Consider the following 20,084-nt stretch of genomic DNA (forward strand, 5'->3'; position numbering starts at 1 on the left):
GAATTTATTTTTGGAATTTTGGATGAAGCAATTCAAGAGGTTGGGGAGAAAAATGTGGTCCATGTTATTACAGATAATGCATCAAATTGTGTTGGTGCAGGGAAGCTGATTATGGAAAAGTATAATCACATTTATTGGACCCCTTGTGCAGCTCACTGCTTGGATTTAATGTTGCATGACTTAGCCAAATTTCCTTGGGTCAATGAGACAATCCGAAGAGCCAAAACAATTGCAAACTTCATCATCAACCATCGTCTCACTTTGAGCATATATAGGAAGAATGCATCAAAAGAGTTGTTGAGGCCTTGTGATACAAGGTTTGCCACTTTTTATATTACTCTGAAAAGAGTTGTTGAGGAAAAAGCAAGCCTAAGAGTTGTTTTTTGCAATACTAAGTGGGAGAGATCTACCCTTTCAAAAGAAACTAAGAGGAAAAATGTGGAACAAATAGTGCTCAAAAATGGCTTTTGGGAAAATGCAAACAAGGTTTTAAAAATATGTGGCCCAATTGTTAATGTGCTCTGCATGGTTGATGGTGACAAACCTTGTATGGGTTTTGTTTATGAAAGCATTGATCGTTGCAAAGAGACCATTGCAAGTGCTTTTAATAATGTGGAAGTTGATTACCAGGAGATATGGGATTTAATTGATCAAAGATGGAAGATGATGCATAGTCCATTACATGCAGCAGCATGCTATTTGGACCCTAGATTGTTTGGGTTATCAAGATATAGGGATGAAGAAGTCATGAATGGACTTCTCCAGGCTATTAAGAAGCTAAATAAAGATCCTGAAATTGCAAGTTTGGTCAAAAGTCAGTTGAAGGCATACAGGTCAGAAGAAGGGTTATTTGGAAGACAATCAGCAAAGTATGATAGGAGCAGAAGTGATCCAGCAATATGGTGGGAATTTTATGGTTCAGGGGCACCAGAATTGCAAAATTTTGCAATTTGTATCTTACGCTGGGGATCAAGTGCATCAGCATGTGAAAGGAATTGGAGTTCCTTTGACCACATTCATTCCAAGAAAAGAAATAGATTGTTATCTGGAAGATTAGAAGATCTTGTTTATGTTCGTAGTAACTTGCAGTTGGCTTTGAAAAATGTGGCTAAAGAGTCATCCAATTCCTCTACTCCGTGGATCGATCCTGTTCCAAATGCATCAATGGATGAAGCTGATTTTTACATTGATAGTGACATTGACAGGGAATTGAGTGATGAATCTGATGCTGAAGCATCTAGCGGATTCACAGCTCCTACTGCTCTTGATGATATAGAACTTTTTGATATAACAAGTGGGCCACAGGAACATCAAGAATAAAACTTGTGTTCCTGTTTTAGATTTCTAGTTTACTTTTTGCATGAACAATTTTCTAAAACTGCCAAGCTACTTTAAACTTTCGAGTTTATATATTTTGAATACCTTTTTATCAAATTCTTTTTCAATATATGAAATCTGATATGTCCCATGGTTTTGTTCAATTTGATATGGGTGCCAATGTCTATGATGAATTTCTTACCTTGTTTACTATGTATGGAAGTTGGTTCTTTATTGGCACTCGCTTTCATGGTTTATAAAATTATGTGGAAATGATTTAAATGTTTGAGCAATAATCTTATGTGTTTGCAATGTGCATTATGGACTTTGAATTTGACTTTAAATTGATTTTTTATATATATACATTTTTTTTCAATTTTCTATATGTCGAATTTTATGTCGAACTTTATCGGCCAAATTTTAGGTGCCGAACTTTATTCTAATTTAAAGGTCCCCGAACTTGAACACGAACACGACCCTGGTGACTTAGGCTACATTTTCTTTCGAGTGGCCACCATCGTCAGTTTCCTCAACTAGTCGCAAGCTGCCGCTGAACAAGCCACTACAAAACCGTTATCTACCACCCGCACAATCCGTTGTTCCGCCTTTCCAAGCCACGATCACAGTCTTGCCGCCATCAGAACTAGTCCCTGTCACTGTGAAACGACAGTGTCCGACCCGCAAACATTCATTGTTCTGCTATTGTCGTTGTCACTTATGCTCATTCCACTGTGTCTACTCAACCTATGCACTCTCTCTATAACTCATCAGTCGCCCTCATATTCCCTACTGCACCACTATCAAAATTCTCTACCGCGCCTGATCCGCCATCGCCGCTTTTCGACCCAGTCCAGCTGGTCATTCGTTCTTGTCGTCTTCTTATTCATCCTGCCCCTAGTGATTGTTCTTTTCGTGTCTTCCACTCATTCCACCTCGCCTGCGCTCCATTCCTATTGCTTCCATCATAGACCAATCACGATCCAATTTGAAGGCACCAAACAGCCACAACTTCTGACACGACCTTTGACCAACTGTCGATTCGTAGTCGTTCCCCATGTTGTTTTCATCGTTTCCATTGTATAGGACCAACCTCTACCACTGTCATCGATCTATCATTTTCCCGATCAAACCATCAGCGTATTCGCCTTGTTCCCCACCATTTTCCTCATTGACCATTGACTTCGATTCCGCGTTTTGCTCCAATCATCATCCTTTGTGTTATGTTTATATAATTTTATATATATATATATATATATATATATATATATATATATCAGTGTTCCACGGGGACTCGCCCCCCCCCCTAGGGGTCTAGTTTCCTCGCTCCCCCGTGCTCCGGGGACTTGGGGACGAGTAGGGGTCATTTCCCCACGCTCCCAAAAATGAGGAAACTCAGGGGGATGTGCCAGGGGGTCGTTTCCCTTTCCTGAGGGGGCGTTTCCGAAAAGGGGGACGAGGGGGGTCGTGAGGGGACGAGGGGGGACGAGAACACGTTTTAATTTTTAAAACAAAACTAAAATTTAATTAACTTAAAACTAAAATTTAATTAACCTTAAAACTAACGCTCTTAACACTTAAGCGTAGGGTTTCATTGTTTCAAACTTCAGTTTTATTATGTTATAAAGCCGCAAGCTGAGACCTCACACCCACACACGCACAGCTGAAGCCTGAGACCTCACACGCACAACTGAGACCTCACACCCTCACACGCACAACTGACTCTTGAAAATTTTGACTCTTGATGTATCAGACTTGACTTTAATCTTTTATAATTCTATAAAATTTGGACTCTTGATGTATGATGTATCAGACTTGACTTTTATAATTTTATGTCAATATTGAATATTCACTGTTCAGTATTCAATGTTCATAGTAGGAAGTGGAACATCAATATGGTTTAAACTTTAAACTTTAATCATAATGTATGATGTATGATTATAAATTAGAATTTTAAATTTATATGATATTAGATAATGATATTCATATCAATGATCATGCTTTGCAGCTTTTCAATTCAAACCCAATTGTCATAGTGGACTCAATTAATAAATTATATTTTATATTTATAAGTTTTTAAGACCCTGACGCTCCCCCACGTTTCCTAAAAAATGGTGGGGAGCTTTTGCATAAGCCACTCCCACGCCCCCTCGTCCCGGAACCTTGGTGGAACATATATATATATATATATATATATTAAAAAGATAAATAAAAAAAAGACCTTGTTATATTTCCAAGCAAGGGTATCTCATACAAAGAATATATAAAGTTTATAATCAAAGTATCATTGACGGAGTTCATCTTGACAAGCAAAATGGCATCTAATTCGAAATTGAAGGAAGGAGGATTTCCATAAACTTCAAGTAATTATGCTTCAATGCTATTTAAAATTAAAAGGTCTATTGCGGGAAAAGATGTCATTATTGCTATCTCACCTACCGAAGATAAAAATTATATAACGCCTAAAATCGCAAACCAATCAGTGATTTCGGAGTCAAATATAATCGAAAGATTGGACTGTTTTGGCAACCAAAAATATGACATAACCAATTTACAGTTAAACATTGAGGATTATACATTTATATCGCAATTCTCAGTTCAAAACCTATGGAGCAATCAAGGTGACATTATTTTGGGTTCACCCTAAATGGAAACTCTAGGATTACTCGTCTTAAATACCAAAAAGAAGTTTTTAACATTTTTCTACAGGGAGAAGAAAATAACACTCTAGGATGTTATATTGAAGCCAAATTCAGTAACACCAGAAGACATACAATATATTTCAAAAATAATTTTTCAAGAAGGTAAAAAAGTACTACAAAATATGCAAAGAGAAATTGACAAGATCAGCACTAACAAAAATGAAGAAATTTCTCGGCTTAAAGACCATAATGAAAAATAACTGAAGCAAATTAAGAAGCTTAAGAAGGACAAGAAGTCATTAGAAAACAAGGTACAACAACTTATCGAGAAGGAAGCATCAAATGTAGAAATTCAAGTTGACAAAAAAACAACAAATACTGATCTAGTCAATATCACAACTCAAGAAAAGGACAAACTAGTTGAAGTAAAGATGTAATCAAAAGTTGTCGTTCCAGCAACAAAAGATTCAAGTGAAGATCCAGAAATTAACCATTCAACTTCCATAACTAAAGGAAATCAAGTACTTCAAATAAATCAAGAAAACAACACAAACAAGATAAGGGAAAATTAAATCACTAGAATTCCTTATCGACATTTAAATCATGCGAGTAGACAACTCAATCAAGCTACGTATTTAGAACAAAAATAACACACTAATGTTTCGAAAAATACTAATGTCAGTGCAATCCACTCATGTGATAACAATTCATCACAAGTTTCCAGTCACCGCAAGATTCCACAGAAGATTAATTTAGGATGGCCTGATCCCTTCTCAGTGCGACATTTTTGTTTATCACTTAGAGGATCATATCAACTTGTATCAACAAAGATGACAGTTGTGAAACGAGAAGACATTCGAAACAAAAAAAGAGATCAAGCCTTTTCATCAGCAAGCTTTGAGGAGAAATCTTTTTGAAGAGGAAGGCAATGTTATGAATAAAATATATTAGATATAAATAATGATGATAATAGTAATAATGATCAGTTAGTTAGTAATTAGTATTGAAGAGGCATGTCTAAATGGGACATGACTTTCCATGAAGAGGCACCTACCTAGTATTTAAGCAGGTCCCTCACTCTCATTTGTAACATCATTCTTATTCAAAACATTAAATATATATTCTTGTATCCTCAATGGAGATCTACATATTCCAAGTCTTCTGGAATATTTAACTTGAAGAACGAACTTTGTTCATTCCACAGAATTTATACTCAGAGGGTGGAGTGTAAGGAACTGCATGAATATGACAGTGTGGATGAGTCAAAATAGGGAGGAGGGGTTGTATTTTCTTTTTCAATTCTCATGTCATAAAGTTTAAGGAAGGGCTTGACAAAGATATAAATAATTTTGTTGTATTGGTGGCTCTGAAGTTGTTGCTTACTCTTTCAGCTTTAAAACGGGTCACAAAATGTCATGTTCCTAATTTTTGTGCATGCAAAAATCGCATAGGAGTTTTTGCAAAATTTTGGAAATATTAAAAAGGGGAAGTATTATTGTGTGAGAGAAGGGAGAAATTATTATTTTAATGGGATGGCGGCAAAATAATATTTTATTGGAGAAAGGCAAAATATTATTTTAAAGGGAAAATATTATTTTATTGGAGAATGGTGGCAAAATACTATTTTATAGAGGAGGTAAATTACCAATTAATTTGAAATGGCAGCAAAAGGTCTCCTAGTGGAAAATGGGCCTCGCCAATAAAATAAAAGGGAAAAATTGAGAGTCTAGAAGCTAGGAGGTTCAATGGAAAACTATAAATAGAGGATTGGACTCAATTGGAAGGGATTCTATTCTATCATTTCTATTTGACATTGTGAAGAAGCTCAAGCGAGTTTCAAGCGAAACTCATTAGCTAATTTCGGTGGACTTCGAGTGCCACCCTAGTTAGCTTTGGGGGAAGATTATTTCAGATCTTCCATTGGTGTATGTTGCAGAGAATCTTCAGCATATGAATTAATTGTTTACAGGGCCTCCAGCATTGTGATTTTGTTTGGTTGCAGGACTAGATAATATCCAAGGCTGAACTCTCCAAGACAAGAATCAAAATTGCTCATTCTCCAAGGTTCAAAGGGCTGAAATATTGCCTCTGCTAGGGCCGAATTGTTCACTTCAGATCTGTGTTCATAACAGAAATAAATTGTGCCTTTCCAGATTGCTTGATGATCAACTATTGAGGCTGATTTATGTATCTTTCCTCCATGAAAGTTCCTCATCTAATATTCCCAAATCTGAAGTTTGAATTGTAGAATTCAAGAGGTTATGATCAACAGTAAGGGCTGAATTATTATCACATCTGCTAGAAGATAGACTGGTGAAGAAGGAGCCCTTGTTTGGAAATTCCGGATTTAAATATGCTCAGAAATTTTAAGGAACCAAGGGTGAGTTTGTATTCCAAATTCTAGTGCCGGGACTGAATTTATAAAGGAGTTGAATTGGGTGTTGTACCAGAGCAGAGGAGACCAATTTCACATTGTTTTAGCACCAAAAATCTAAAGAGGTCGTGTGGTGTAATTGATGGGTCTTGTGGCATTAATTTCAGATCAAGAAGACCGAATGCCATTTTCCTTTTGAGCTGACTGATATATAACTACAATCAGTCTAGAATTGAATGATACACTTGGGCCAAATTGTAATCCTGTGGCAGCTTGTGCGTTTTTCCAAAAAGGAGGGGCCGCCTGGTGCATACTTACAGTCAGCTCCAAACTGAGTTTAGCTTGCTCTAGCAGCTTATCAAAGGAGGCTGAATGGTTCCCTATATACCCTAGCAAATCAGTGAAACCATCAGATCCGGTTTCCTTATCAGTTTGGTATTTGTTCCAGATGTGATACTTGGTACTCCAATTGGCACTGTAAACTTGAATTTATGCTCTTAATTAAAAATCAGATTTGCCTCAGAGTTTGTGGATATTCCTTGTTTACTTGATGACAGTATAATGCTTGCACATCTGATTTATATATTTCTGGGTTTCTATATTGAAGAAATAATAATTTGAAGGGGCTGTGGCATTCATATTTAAGTGTTAAATGTTATGCTGGCATCCATGTATCCTCTTCTCTTAGACTGGGCTGTCCTTGCAAATATATATTTGGTGCTACAGTTATTTGTTATGTGATTTAACACAGAAATACACCTACAACAATTTATTTACAAATCATTTGACAAAATATCTCACTGGAAAACTTCACTTAACTCATAGAAATTAGTGGTGTTTGAGGACATTCTTTCAAACAGGATATTACAACAAAATTCTGATTTTGGTGACACTATGGTGGTGATAAATAGGGTGCTGGGTGTTAGCAATATGGAAGATTATCTGCCCTGGGCTATCTATGATGATATTCAAATTTTCAGATATGTTTTTAACGTTTTCTCTTCTCAAAATGTTTAGAGGGAAAGAAATGGAGAGGGTAATGCTCTCTCCAAAGCAGTATTGCAGCTGATTTGGGTGTTTGTGTTAAAATTGGGAACTAGGGCCAAACTCCATGTGGGTCATCTTATTAATGGAAGTTGATATTTTTCTTGGATCCCTCTCATCGAGAGGTGTAGGATTGATCTAAAGATCATCCGATTCCGATAAGTATTCATGGAGATATGAATTTATTTGTGTTATGAGACAATTCGTCAAGGTCGGCCAGCAACCAAATATACCCCACTTGTGCTCAACGTTTTACTATAAAAGGAGGAGGTCTTCAGGTCATTTAAAAATACACTCTTCTTGTGATCTCTTCCTCTCCACGTGTCTTTGGGTTCTGGTGGGAGGAGAGATACTAAGAGTATACGCTGGCCTAAGTCTTATGATGCCCTAGCCGCAGTAAGGAGGATGCCCTAGACGCAGTTAAACGAGGAACATCTAGACGCAGTCAAAAGAGAAAGCTCTACGCAGATCTAAGGAGCAACTAGAGAAGGCTTCTAGCCACACCATTTAAGGGTGCCCTAGGCCGCAGTCAATGAGGATTTTTATGCAGCAAGAAGAGGCACCTAACGCAGTCATGAACACAGCTAAAGGGAGATCCACAAAAGCCCTAACCGCAGTCCTCTATACACAGCTTATCACAAGGCATAACGTAAACCCCATACGCTGTTCTATACGCAGCAAGAAGAGGGACTTCGCTGTCCCTAACACAGTCATGGAAGGAGGTTAAACGCAGGCCTTATCTGCTGGCCTTATTCCTCTCATACGCTGGAAAGAACACAGCTCTAACGCTGCCCTAAATACGGTCATAGAATCACAGCAAGGATTGGACAAAAAACGCAGGTCTATGACTGTCATCTAGACGTTGATTTAGGAGGGTCATATTATGCCCTAGCCGCAGAGAATAGGAGGACTTATGACTATATAATGGAGGCCTAAAAGACAGGCCCTAACGCTGTGTAAGAAGGCTCAATACCGGCTTGAATAAGGGCACCTATGTGCAGTCCTAAGAAAAGACACACACGCTGTTACAGTCTCAGTATATACTACAGACTTGGGTATAGAATCACGGTGACTAGGTGCAGTCATAGAAGGAGCTTAGACAGCATGGATTTGACAGTGGTGCAGCCTCAAGGATAAGCTGTTCAAGGGTCAAGATATTTGGGTGCTTTGTGTAAACCTATCTTGCTGCTGAGCTAGGCCGCAGGCCATAGCCAGCAGCATAGAACTTTAAGGGTTGCACTAATCAGTGGCAGTGCTGGAACCTCTCTTGGATCACTGCAGTCTTTGAGTTGTTGACTGTATCAAGGACTAACATGATGTAGGTGACATCAATGATGTTGAGAACAGCTCAGTGATATTTGGGTGCAGCACCGAGACGATGAAGTACAACATGATGGAGACAGCATGATGATGAATGATGCAGCATGATGGGCATGGTAGTGAGGTGCAGCATGATGATGAGGAGCAGCATGGTGATGGGAGCAGCTCAGTGACTAGGTGCAGCACAGTGACGGGTGCAACATGAGTACGAGATGCAACACTATGATAGGTGAAGCAGTCACCTTGGAGAATCAGTTGAAGCAGCATGTCTTCAACTGATCTCATGTAGATATAGAAAGTCAATGTGTTGACTTCTGTTGTAAATGTACTATCTCTCTCTCTCTGCTGAACTATTGAAAAACATAGAAGAAGAATTGATCAAGGGTTTCCCCACATTGGGGTTTGTCCCTAGCTAGCGCCACATGATACATCTTGTGTCCTCTCGTCTTGGCTTGTCTTCTGCGATTTATGTTTATGTTCTATCTGCAGTTTACTTTAATGCTGATGTGATTGCTAATCTGGAAAAGATACTGAGCTAACTGTGAAAATTGAAATAAATTGCTCTAAGCATAGAACATAGTATAATTTAACAGTTTGGCATGTCCAGGAGATTAAAGAGGCCAAATCCTGTAAATATTTCACACTCCAGTTTTTTATCTGTTGATGGGGTGGCACTGATGGCAGCTCTTCCATTTGTTGTTTCAGTACTGTTGATTCTGGATATGGACATGTTCATTTGTTGAGGAATATCAGACTACATTTGGCGTTTCTGCTTTGCAGGTATTTTGGTTATATGGACATTTATATGAGAAGATCCTTATATGTGATAGGAGACTATTTTTGGATCCCTAGGAGGATGTTTTTTGATGTAATCTACTGGACTGTTATATGGCTTAAGCCATGAAACTTTTTGAATTTCAGATATGAGATTCCTTATGAGGAATCACGAAATGTGTAAAGCATCTGCAGAATGTAGATTTCTTCCTTATTGAAGGAAATTATGATTTTTTTCCAAGGACAGAGCATATATAATAACTTCTGAATAAGAGAAGAAGATTTTATAGATAGAAATGCCATTTGATTGTTTTGTTATTGCACTGTATCCAGCTGACTCTCTTGACGTAACTCAGTAAATCCAACATTAGAAGACAGTATACTTCACCCACCGGCAGCAATAGTTGCCTCGTGGACCACTTCATCAATTTCATCTGTGGTTATTCCTGGCCTGACAGCTCTGGCAGCAGCATCAAGGACCTCTCTGGCAATCTGTTTTAACCCATCCACAAAAAGCAATCAACATAACACAGTAGCAAATTGTGAAGTAAGAAAAATCTAAAGCCAAAATGCCAAGACACTTTTTGAATGCATAATTTGACTTTCAACATCAACCATTGTCTGACAGCTGAAACAGTAATTTTCAAACAAAAGAGAAGAATACACTCTGTGCAAAATGAGAAAATTTTCTTAGCCAATAACATGTTACTATAACGGATATTAGAGCATGTCACCATATACCCTAAATGAACGATCTGTTTCAAAAGAATCAAAATGTTACAAAAGAACATCTATTTTAGCATATCATTTAAAACTGATTACAGGAATAACAGATTTTCATAATACATAAGAACTGTAGTATAGATTAATAACTTATAAGTGATAGGCGAGTTCATACTCATAGCCAGTTAAATGTATATTACCGCATTACAGTAGCCATAGAACAGCCCCATTCAAAAGGTGAATACTGCGTTAGCAGCAACCAGCATTAGATGTTAGACATCAAGAAACCTCGGATCATCATGCAGAGGTTGTTGCAGTATAATGAAACATTTGCAGGGTAAATCATATTATCAACTTGTGGACACTCAATGCATATCACAACTTTGGAGACAAAATTGTTATTTCATCACTGTAGTTATTTCCAGCTCTTCCAAATATTACAATACGTCTCAAGTAAACTCATATTTTCTACTGTTAAGTGAATAGAAACCAGAGACATCCAAAACAGTGGTTCAGGTTTTATATAAGTATCTGAACTAGACATCAACTTCACTAACTAGTTCAAGTTTCAACATCCTCGAAAACACATAGGCCATTTATGATGAAGCTGAGAGATTTACAAGGCAGGTCTCAATCATCAAACGACTGATGTTAGTCAAGCCCAATAATCTGAAATTGGGGATCAAAATATTTGTGAAAAAAACGATTTTCCTATAACAATTAAAATTATCAAAATATGTACATATATGGCACTTTAGCCTAATAACCCAAGGGATTATGGTTGTCCCCAGTACTCATGAACATCACAAATTTATCAATGGCCTGGGCCAGCTGGCCCACAAAACACAACTATAAACCAAACATATATTAAGCAGCAAAGGGATGATGCCTGCACTAGGTGGACAAGAGTTATATTTGTATTTCTTTCTAAGATACCAGAATATGGATGTCGATACAGCAATGTCAATTTTTTACAAAATTCTGGATAAGGTGTCTGGGACTCCGGATACTTGTTAAATTTGTCAACTAGGGCCAAACTTCACATTGGACAACTCATATGAGGCAGCTCATATTTTTCTTGGATTCCTCTCTCCGAGAGGTGTAGGATTGATCTAAAGATCATCCCATTATGACATGTACAAGTGAAATTATGAATTTATTTTGATTATAGACAAATTGTCAAGGTCGGCCAGCAAACTCATGTAGGCTCAGAAGCCCAATAGTCACGTCTATTCATCCTCAACGTTTGCCTATAAATACATGATGCCTCCTCATTTTGGACACTTCACTCACTCACATCTTCTCTCTCCTTCATTGATTGGGTACGAAAATCTGAAGCTTCTCTCCACACGTGCGAAGGGAAGGAAGGGTTTTTTGTTCCAAGCGTTGACCAGATTTGACCAAAAATTGCAGAGGCTGTTTTTGACTACGTTGACCAAGCGTTGACCTGTTTTGGTGCGGTTTTGGGTGGAGGATTTCTATTTGAGCAGGCCGCAGTTCTGGGCACAAAATCCGAGGCAGCTTTGACTCCTGTTTGACCAGCGTTGACTATGCTAGGGCTGGCTGCAGCGTTGACCTTTGTTGACCAGGTTTGACTGGACTTTTTCGGACTGTTTTTGGGCTGATTAGACTTGCTGTTGGAGGCCAAAGTTGACTGGGTTTGACCGAGCTGAATTGAGGAAGAATTCTGCCCTGTTGACCAGCGTTGACTTTCTGGTTAGGGCTTTCTGTTTCTGCTATTTGACTGATCAGATTTTCACTATAATTGGGCAAGTGAATATTATACATTGTACTCTCTCTCTCTGCTGAACTTTTGAAGAATTATAAGAAGAATTGATCAAGGGTTTCCCCACATTGGGGTTTGTCCCTGGCTGGTGCCATATCTTGTGTCCTCTTGTCTTGGCTAGTCTTCTACTGTTATTGTTTATGTTCTATTTGCATTTTACTATCATGTTGATGTGATTGCTAAACTGGATTTCGATATTGGGCTAATAAAGAAATTGAAGTAAAATTGTTTAAGCATAGAACATACCATTGTTATCCTAAAATTAACATGGTATCAAAGTTGAGGTGAAGACAAAGCCCAAGCAAGAGTGAGAAGAGCAATCACCAAGAGGAGCAATCACTAATCAAAGACAAGATTCGATGACTTCCACATCCTACTTCAAGTCTGATGATAAGCTTCATGATAAGTCTGATTATCATGCATGGAAGATATCTCTTGATTTGACATTAGAAGAGCAAAATGTGATGGATTACGTGCAAGGAAAGATTTCAGAACCTCCTAATGCACCGGTTGTTGCTAAGACAAAATACAAGAAGGGTGAAGTCAAATCTAAGAAGATCATCAAGAATTCTATTAACAAGCATTTGGTTGCATACATCTCCGATTTGAACACATCTAAGGAGATGTATGACAAGTTGGTTGGCATGTTCAAAGTTAGCAATGCAAACCAAGTCCTCTTTCTCAAAAACAAGTTGAAGGACATAAAGAAGGGAAGAGGTGAAGATATCCAATCCTACTTCATGAGGATTACCGAGATCAAAAATGATCTTCTTTCAATTGGAGAAGTTATTGCTAATAGGGAGCTCACTCTCATTGCCCTTGGAGGTCTCCCTCGTGAATGGCATGTGTTCAACACTACTATCCTCAACAATGACAAGATTCCAGGTTTTGATGAATTGTTGACTAGATGTACTCAAGAAGAAACGAGCATGATGGAGAGAGACATGCCTTCAAATAGGAATGAACCTACTGCATTCTCCGCTCATGCTAAAGAAGAACAATGCAGGTTCAAATAAGCAACGTCAAGGAAGACCGGGATTCAAAGATGGAAGGAAGAGAAGATGCTTCATTTGTAACAGGTTTGGCCACTATGCTAGGGAGTGTCCTAATAGAAGGAATACACCTCGGGATGATGACAACAACAACCACAACAATTTAGGGGCAACAACAATCAAAGGAATGGCAGATTCAACAACCAAGGAAAAAGGAATGCTCCCGCTTCTCATCAAGGAAATGGTCGCCCTACCAAGAGATCAAGAAACACCAGGTATGATGAATCTAATGTTGTTGATAACAATAAAAAAGAATTTTATCTTATATCTACCCTTTCTACTGCATCTCCTCCGGACACTTTGGAAAATTCGTAGATTGATAGTGGTGCCTCAAGGCACTTCATCGAGTATAAGGAAGCTCTTTCAAATCTGATTGAAACGAATACAAATTTAGAAATTATCCTTGAAGACAATGCCACCTATCCCGTGAAGGGAGTTGGGAATGTTACTCTTCAATTGAATCACAGTAATACCATTCATCTACAAGAAGTACTATATGTACCCGATCTAAAGAAGAACCTGGTATCTATCTCGACGATGGAGGACAAAGGATTCAAGGTGGCATTCATCGATGGAAAGGTACATGTGTGGAATAAAAATTTCAAAGATGCATTTACACTTGGCTTCAGGGTTGATAGCCTATATCAAGTTGGAGGAAGTCCATTGGGAGCTATGTCCTGCGACACATCACTTCAATCCGAATTATGGCACCGGAGGTTTGCTCATCTACATTATAAGGCCCGAATTTAAGGTAGAACATGAATGTGTTTGTGGTGTGCTGAAGGAAAGCATAGGAGGGGACCATTCCCCTCAAGTGATAGCAAGAATACTGACATATTGCAATTGATTCATTCTGGTCTAGCTGGTGCAATGCCTATGAACTCATTGGGAGGATATTTATATTAAGCCATCTTTATGGATGATTTATCTCGCAAGACTTGGACATATTTCTTGAAGAAGAAGGACAAAGTATTCTCATGGTTCCGTTCTTTCAAAGCTTTGGTCGAAAATCAAACCGGGAAAAAGATCAAAATATTGAGGACCGATAATGGAGCCAAATACGAATCAAATGAGTTCAAAGATTATTGTACAGAAGTTGGCATTAAGAGGGAGACTACTACCGCATATACTCCTAAGCAAAATGGTGTTGCTGAAAGGAAGAACCGTTCTATCGTAGAAGCCACTAGTGCCATGCTTCATGATCAAAGCCTTTCGAAGTTCTTATGGACCGAAGCTGCAAATAATGTCGTGTATGTTCAAAATAGATGCCCTCATTAAGTGTTGGACTCCAAAACTCCGGAAGAAGTTTTCACCGATAAGAAACCTGATGTTTCTCATTTTAGAATTTTTTGTAGCCCCATGTATTTTCAAGTGCCGAAAGAAAAGAGAAGCAAATTGGATGCTTCTGAGAAGAAAGGAACATATGTGGGCTACAGTGAAACTTCTAAGACAAATAGAATCTATGTGCCTAGTCAAATAGAAGTGGAGATAAGTCATGATGTCACTTTCGATGAGGATGCAACCCTTGGGAAGATTAGTAACCTTCCTCTTCCAAGGAAGGACAAAGAAGCAGATTCTGGAAAGCAAGGAGAACCGCAGGATGAGCAGATGCCCGATGTTGAAGGACCAATGGATCCCATTGATCCACCCCCTCATGAGCCCTCCTCCTCGAAAAGGAGACCCTCATGGCTTAGGGAGACTCTCGAAGATGTCAAGAGACATGTTGCACCAAGAGGAACATTTCATGAAAACAAGAAGCCGAATAGGTTCCAAGGGTACTTAACTACAATGAGCACCATTGTGCAATCTGAGCCTTTCACATTCAAAGAAGTTGCCAAACACCAAGTTTGGAAGGATGGAATGAATGAAGAGTATGAGTTGATTATGAAGAATGATGTTTGGGGTGTGGTCCCTAGACCCACGGACAAATCCTTTGTCACCTCAAAATGGCTCTTCAAGATCAAGCATGGAGCTGATGGAAGTGCTGAAAATTTCAAGGCCAGATTCTTTGCTTGAGGCTTCTCTCAAAAAGAAGGTGTAGATTATGATGAGATACTTGCACCGGTTTCCCGCTACACCACCATCCATTCGATTATAGCCCTTACTGCCTCGCAAGGATGGAATGTTCACCATATGGATGTCAAGGTTGCCTTCTTGCATGGTTCACTTAAGAAGGATGTCTATGCAGAACAACCTGAGGGGTTTGAAGTTCAAGATCGTCAAACACATGTATGCAGGTTGAAGAAAGCCCTCTATGGTTTGAAGCAAGCACCCCGGGCTTGGTATGAGATGATCAATAGCTGTCTAATGAAGCTAGGATTTACAATAAGCGAAGCTGATCCGAACCTTTACTTGAAGGTTGAGAATGATAGACCTCTCATCTTGGTACTCTGTGTGGACGATCTCTTTCTGACAGGTGCAGACCCTCTTATTCATCAATGTAAGAGGGAGTTGGCTTCAAAATTCAAGAAGAAAGACCTAGGACTGATGCATTACTTCTAGGGTTGGAGGTCTAGCAAAAGCCAGGTGAGATTTTCCTTTCTCATGGAAAATATATTGTGAAGATCCTTGAAAGATTTGGGATGGTGGACTGCAAGTCCGTGACTACTCCGATGGAACTTAACTTCAAGAAGTTATGCGGAAGTGTTGTTGGGCCCGATTTAGGAAATCCTTCTATGTATCGTCAACTCGTGGGGGCCCTGATGTTCTTGATGAACTCCCATCCAGATATATGCTTTGTAATGAATACATTGAGTCAGTTTATGGTCAAGCCTCATCACATACATTGGATTGTTGCCAAGAATCTTTTGAGATATCTTCAGGGCACAATCACCTATGGACGAGATACACTGTCGAGAATATGAGGCTCCATGGTTATTTTGATGTTGACTGGGCTAGCAGTGTGGTGGATCGTAAGAGTACATATGGATGTTGCTTCTCTCTAGGTTCTACTTCGATATCCTGGAAGAGCAGGAAGCAGAAATTGATTGCTTTAAGCATCGTTGAGGCCGAATATATTGTTGCTAGTATGGCCTCCTGTGAAGTTGTTTGGTTGAGGAAAATCTTTAGTAGTTGTTTGGACATGTGCTGGATACCATTGTGATCTTCTGCAACAACCAAAGTGGGATCCGTCTTTCTAAGAATCCCATGTTTCATGACCGCTCCAAGCATACTGATATTAGGTACCACTTTATCTGGGATATGGTACAACGGGGAGCAATAAGGCTCCAACGGGGAGCAATGAGGACTGTTGCTGGACGAGACAGATCGAGGGATCACCTAAGGACTGTTGCTGGAAGAGACAGATCAAGGGATCACAAGTGTAGCACATCAAAAGAATAAAAGAGTTACACCAAAACTAGGTATTATTTCATTTATTAATTCCAAAACTAAGTCAATTTTTGTAAATTGGAACTCCATTTTCAGCAATCATACACCAATTTTCAGGCACCATTCCCAGCCTTTGTATGGAATAGTCATACAGAATCTGGCACGGAATCCATATGGAATTGTATGTCATTGCTAGAAAAAATGCTGTAAAAAGTAATTTACAGCCCAGATTAATCCTATTTCCCAATTTTCTTGACAGTATAGACAAATTGTTAACAGATTGAAGCTGTTTTTATCCTATATTGTTGCCTATATTTACAGATCCGAAAGTTTTGGCTACCGATTTGTTATTTTTCAGCAGATCTAAGGAGTAACTGTTTTGGTGCTATTTACTAGTAGATTTGAATGATTTTGAACTGGTAGTTAGCAGATTTACATAAACCTGTGTGTTTTTGGGCTGTTTGGGGGCAGATTTATTATAAATCTGCAATTTTTCCATCATATTACTCTATTCTTAAGTTATTTTAACCAACAACTATGACATCTTTATCCAACATCGGGCTCGAATAGAGTCAGAGGTTCACAGGCAAGAACTGCAACACATGGAAGCTACATATGCTTTACAATTTTTATGTACAGGAGCCTAGCAAATATTGTCCTCGGTAAAGTTACCCAGCCTTTAATTGCGGATAACAACCAGGATAAGTTTGATGAGAAAGACATAGAAGTTGTAATGTTGATTAAGTTATTTGTGACAGATGAGATGCTTCCAGAGGTAACACGTAAGGCTTCCTCTGTAATCTGGAAAATTTTGAAAAGATTCGCATGAGACATCGGACAACGGAAGAGACTTATTTCTGAAGGACATGTTATCTTTTATAGTGATGTACGAACATGCATCCTGCCAAGAGCATTTGCTCAAGTTCAAAGATATCCGAGAACAATTAATGGCCATTGGTTGGATAATGGAGCAGGAAGACATTGCGGCAATCACATTCAAAAGTTTACTGCATCCTTATGAGCACTTTATAAAGACCTTGAACAATATTTCTACAAATGTTGACATGAAGTTTGATGATCTTTGCAATAAGCTCTTACATCAGGACAGATGGAAGAAACAATTCAGAAATAGCAGTAAGACAAAGGGTTCCAAGTAGGCCTTTACTGCAAACTTAAAGGGCAAAAGCAAATGGACCAAGAAGAAAGGTTAGCTGACCAAAAAACCAATCAGAGAGCTCCTCAGCAACTAGCTAACGCCACAAACAATACAGAGGAGTCTGCCATCTATGCATTTATGTCCACAACACAAACATATTAACCCAGGTTATCTGCTTGATTCATAGATTCATCATTCAGGTGCATCACATCATTTCACCAACACGCAATACTTGTTAACAGATTACACACCTTATTCTTCAAAGGATTCAGAAATCTTCAGTTGTGGGGAGAAGTATACAGTCATTGGCAAAGGAAATGTTCAAATTTCTTTGGAGGAACAATGCTAATCTTCCTCACTGTAACTACGTGTCAAATATACAGCTTAAAATTCTTTTTAGTCAGAATCCAGATTACGCAGCATTGCCCCCAACCATATGTCAATTTTGGCAATCACAAGTGCTACATAGTTGACAAGGAGATTAAGAAGATTGTTGCTCTTGGTGTTGGGCACGGATTGTTCAACCCAGTGTACTTGAAAGGTTAAAAATCATGCACTAGCATCCAAGAGTGCATTGGATATCAATACACTATTGCATCAGGGGTATAGGCACATCATTTCGACCTAACTCTCTCAATTGAGAATGTGATAGATGGACTTCCGAACACTCAGCAACAGATCCAGGGAGTTTGCAAAGCTTGCCAAGCAGAAAAGCAGCACAAAGCACCCATTTGATGAAGGACAAGCATGGAGAGAATAAAAAGTCCTTCAACTAGTTCATGTGTAGATTTGTCGACCAATGAAAATGGAATCAATCACCACTACTAGGTATTTCCTCTTGTTTGTTGATGATTACAATAGAGAAATGTGGGTATAATTTTTGAAACTAATATCTAAAGTGCTTAATTGCTAAAATTGGCAACTAGGGCCAAATTCCACCTTAGGACAGCTCATATGATCGAGATGATTATTGCATTGGATTGCTCCTTTCGAGAGGTCCAATTTTGATATAAAGACCATCTCATTCGGACAAGCAGAAGTGGAATTTTGAATTTGTGCACAAATTGTCAAGGTCGGCCTCAGTGAAATGTAGGCTCAAGAAGCCCAATAGATGTGTCTCCACACCCTCAACGAATTGTATAAATAGGAGTGACCTCTCTCCTCATTTGGACATCACTCATCACATCATACATCTCTCTCTCTCTTGATGGGTTCGTACAGCTTGAGGACAGCCTCCTTTTCTTCACACGTGTCGCAGGAGGCCACATTTTTCTGGGACAGAACAGGCCGAATTTCAGAGGAACAGACCAGCGTTACCAGAGCTCTTTTGAGCTTCGTTGACTTCGGTTTTCAGGGCAGAATTTCAATCTTTTGAGGCTGCATTTAATGGCACATAAATCGAGGTGTTTGGGACAGTTTGACCAGAAATGACTTCTGGTTGACTTCAGATTTGACTACAGAAAATTACAGCAGTGTTTCTCTCTCTTTTGACTGGGTTTGACCAAACTATTTTGGGCTGACTTTGACCCTCGTTGAAGGCCAAATTGGACTGCTGTTGACTGAGCTGCTTAGAGGACATTTAGGTGTTGATTTGACCAGCGTTAACTTTCTGGCTAGGGCTGCAGTTGACTGTTGTTGACTACTGATATTGACAGAGCTGTTTTGGGCAAGTAAATTTGATATTTGTACTCTATCTTTCTCTGTGCTGATCTACTGAATAATAATAAGAAGATTTGATCAAAGGGTTTTCCCCACATTGGGGTTTTTCCCTAGCATCTGCGAAATCTTGTGTCCTCTTGTCTTGGCTTGTCTGCTATACATGTTTTTATGTTCTATCTGCATTTACTGTCAATGTGATTAAGTTAATGTGATTGCTACTAGAAAGAATTGTCATTGGGCTGCTAAAGGATCATTGAAGTAAATTGTGCTAAAGCATAGAACATATCATTGTTATCTAAAATTAACATGGGATCAAAATACAAAGCCCAAGCAAGAGTGAAGAAAAGCAATCACTGAGAGATGTTGTTGGACTAAAACTTGGAACTAATCCCAATGACGACTACATCTTACTTCAAATCCAAGGGCAAGCTTAAGGACAAATCCGACTATCATGCATGGAAGATGTCTCTAGATTTGACTTTGGAAGAAAATGATGCCATGGACTATGTCAAAGGAAGAGTAGTGGAGCCTCCTTCAAATGCATCCGCAGCTGCACAAACAAAGTACAAGAAAGGTGAGGTTAAAGCTAAGAAAATTATTGTTGATTCTATTCACAAGCCTTTGGTTTCCTATATTTCTGATTTGGAAACATCTAAGGAGATGTATGACAAGCTGGTTGGGATGTTCAAAGTAAATAATGCAAATCAAGTTCTCTTTCTTAAGAACAAGTTGAAAGACATCAAGATGGATAGAGGAGAATCCATTCAATCCTACTTCATGAGGATTACCGAAATCAAGAATGATCTCCTATCTATTGGAGAATTCATTGGTGACAGGGAGCTCACTCTTATTGCACTTGGAGGCCTTACAAAAGAATGGGATGTGTTCAACACTACCATCCTCAACAATG

General features: G+C 38.8%; 1 protein-coding gene across 1 annotated transcript in view; it reads right to left on the reverse strand.

The window, feature by feature from the left end:
• The window catches only part of LOC149223542 (methionine aminopeptidase 1A-like), a 212,673-nt gene that overhangs the window by 98,835 nt on the left and 93,754 nt on the right, over window positions 1–20,084 (reverse strand). The window contains exon 9 of the mRNA XM_089385870.1: window positions 9,861–9,960. Within this exon, the coding sequence (XP_089241996.1) occupies window positions 9,861–9,960 (100 nt within the window). The remainder of the gene's footprint in view (window positions 1–9,860; window positions 9,961–20,084) is intronic.

The sequence above is a fragment of the Pinus tabuliformis genome, chromosome Q (genome assembly GCF_031772625.1).
Source record: "Pinus tabuliformis cultivar Carrire ecotype Pingquan chromosome Q, CPIR1, whole genome shotgun sequence".
Taxonomy (NCBI): Eukaryota; Viridiplantae; Streptophyta; class Pinopsida; order Pinales; family Pinaceae; genus Pinus; species Pinus tabuliformis.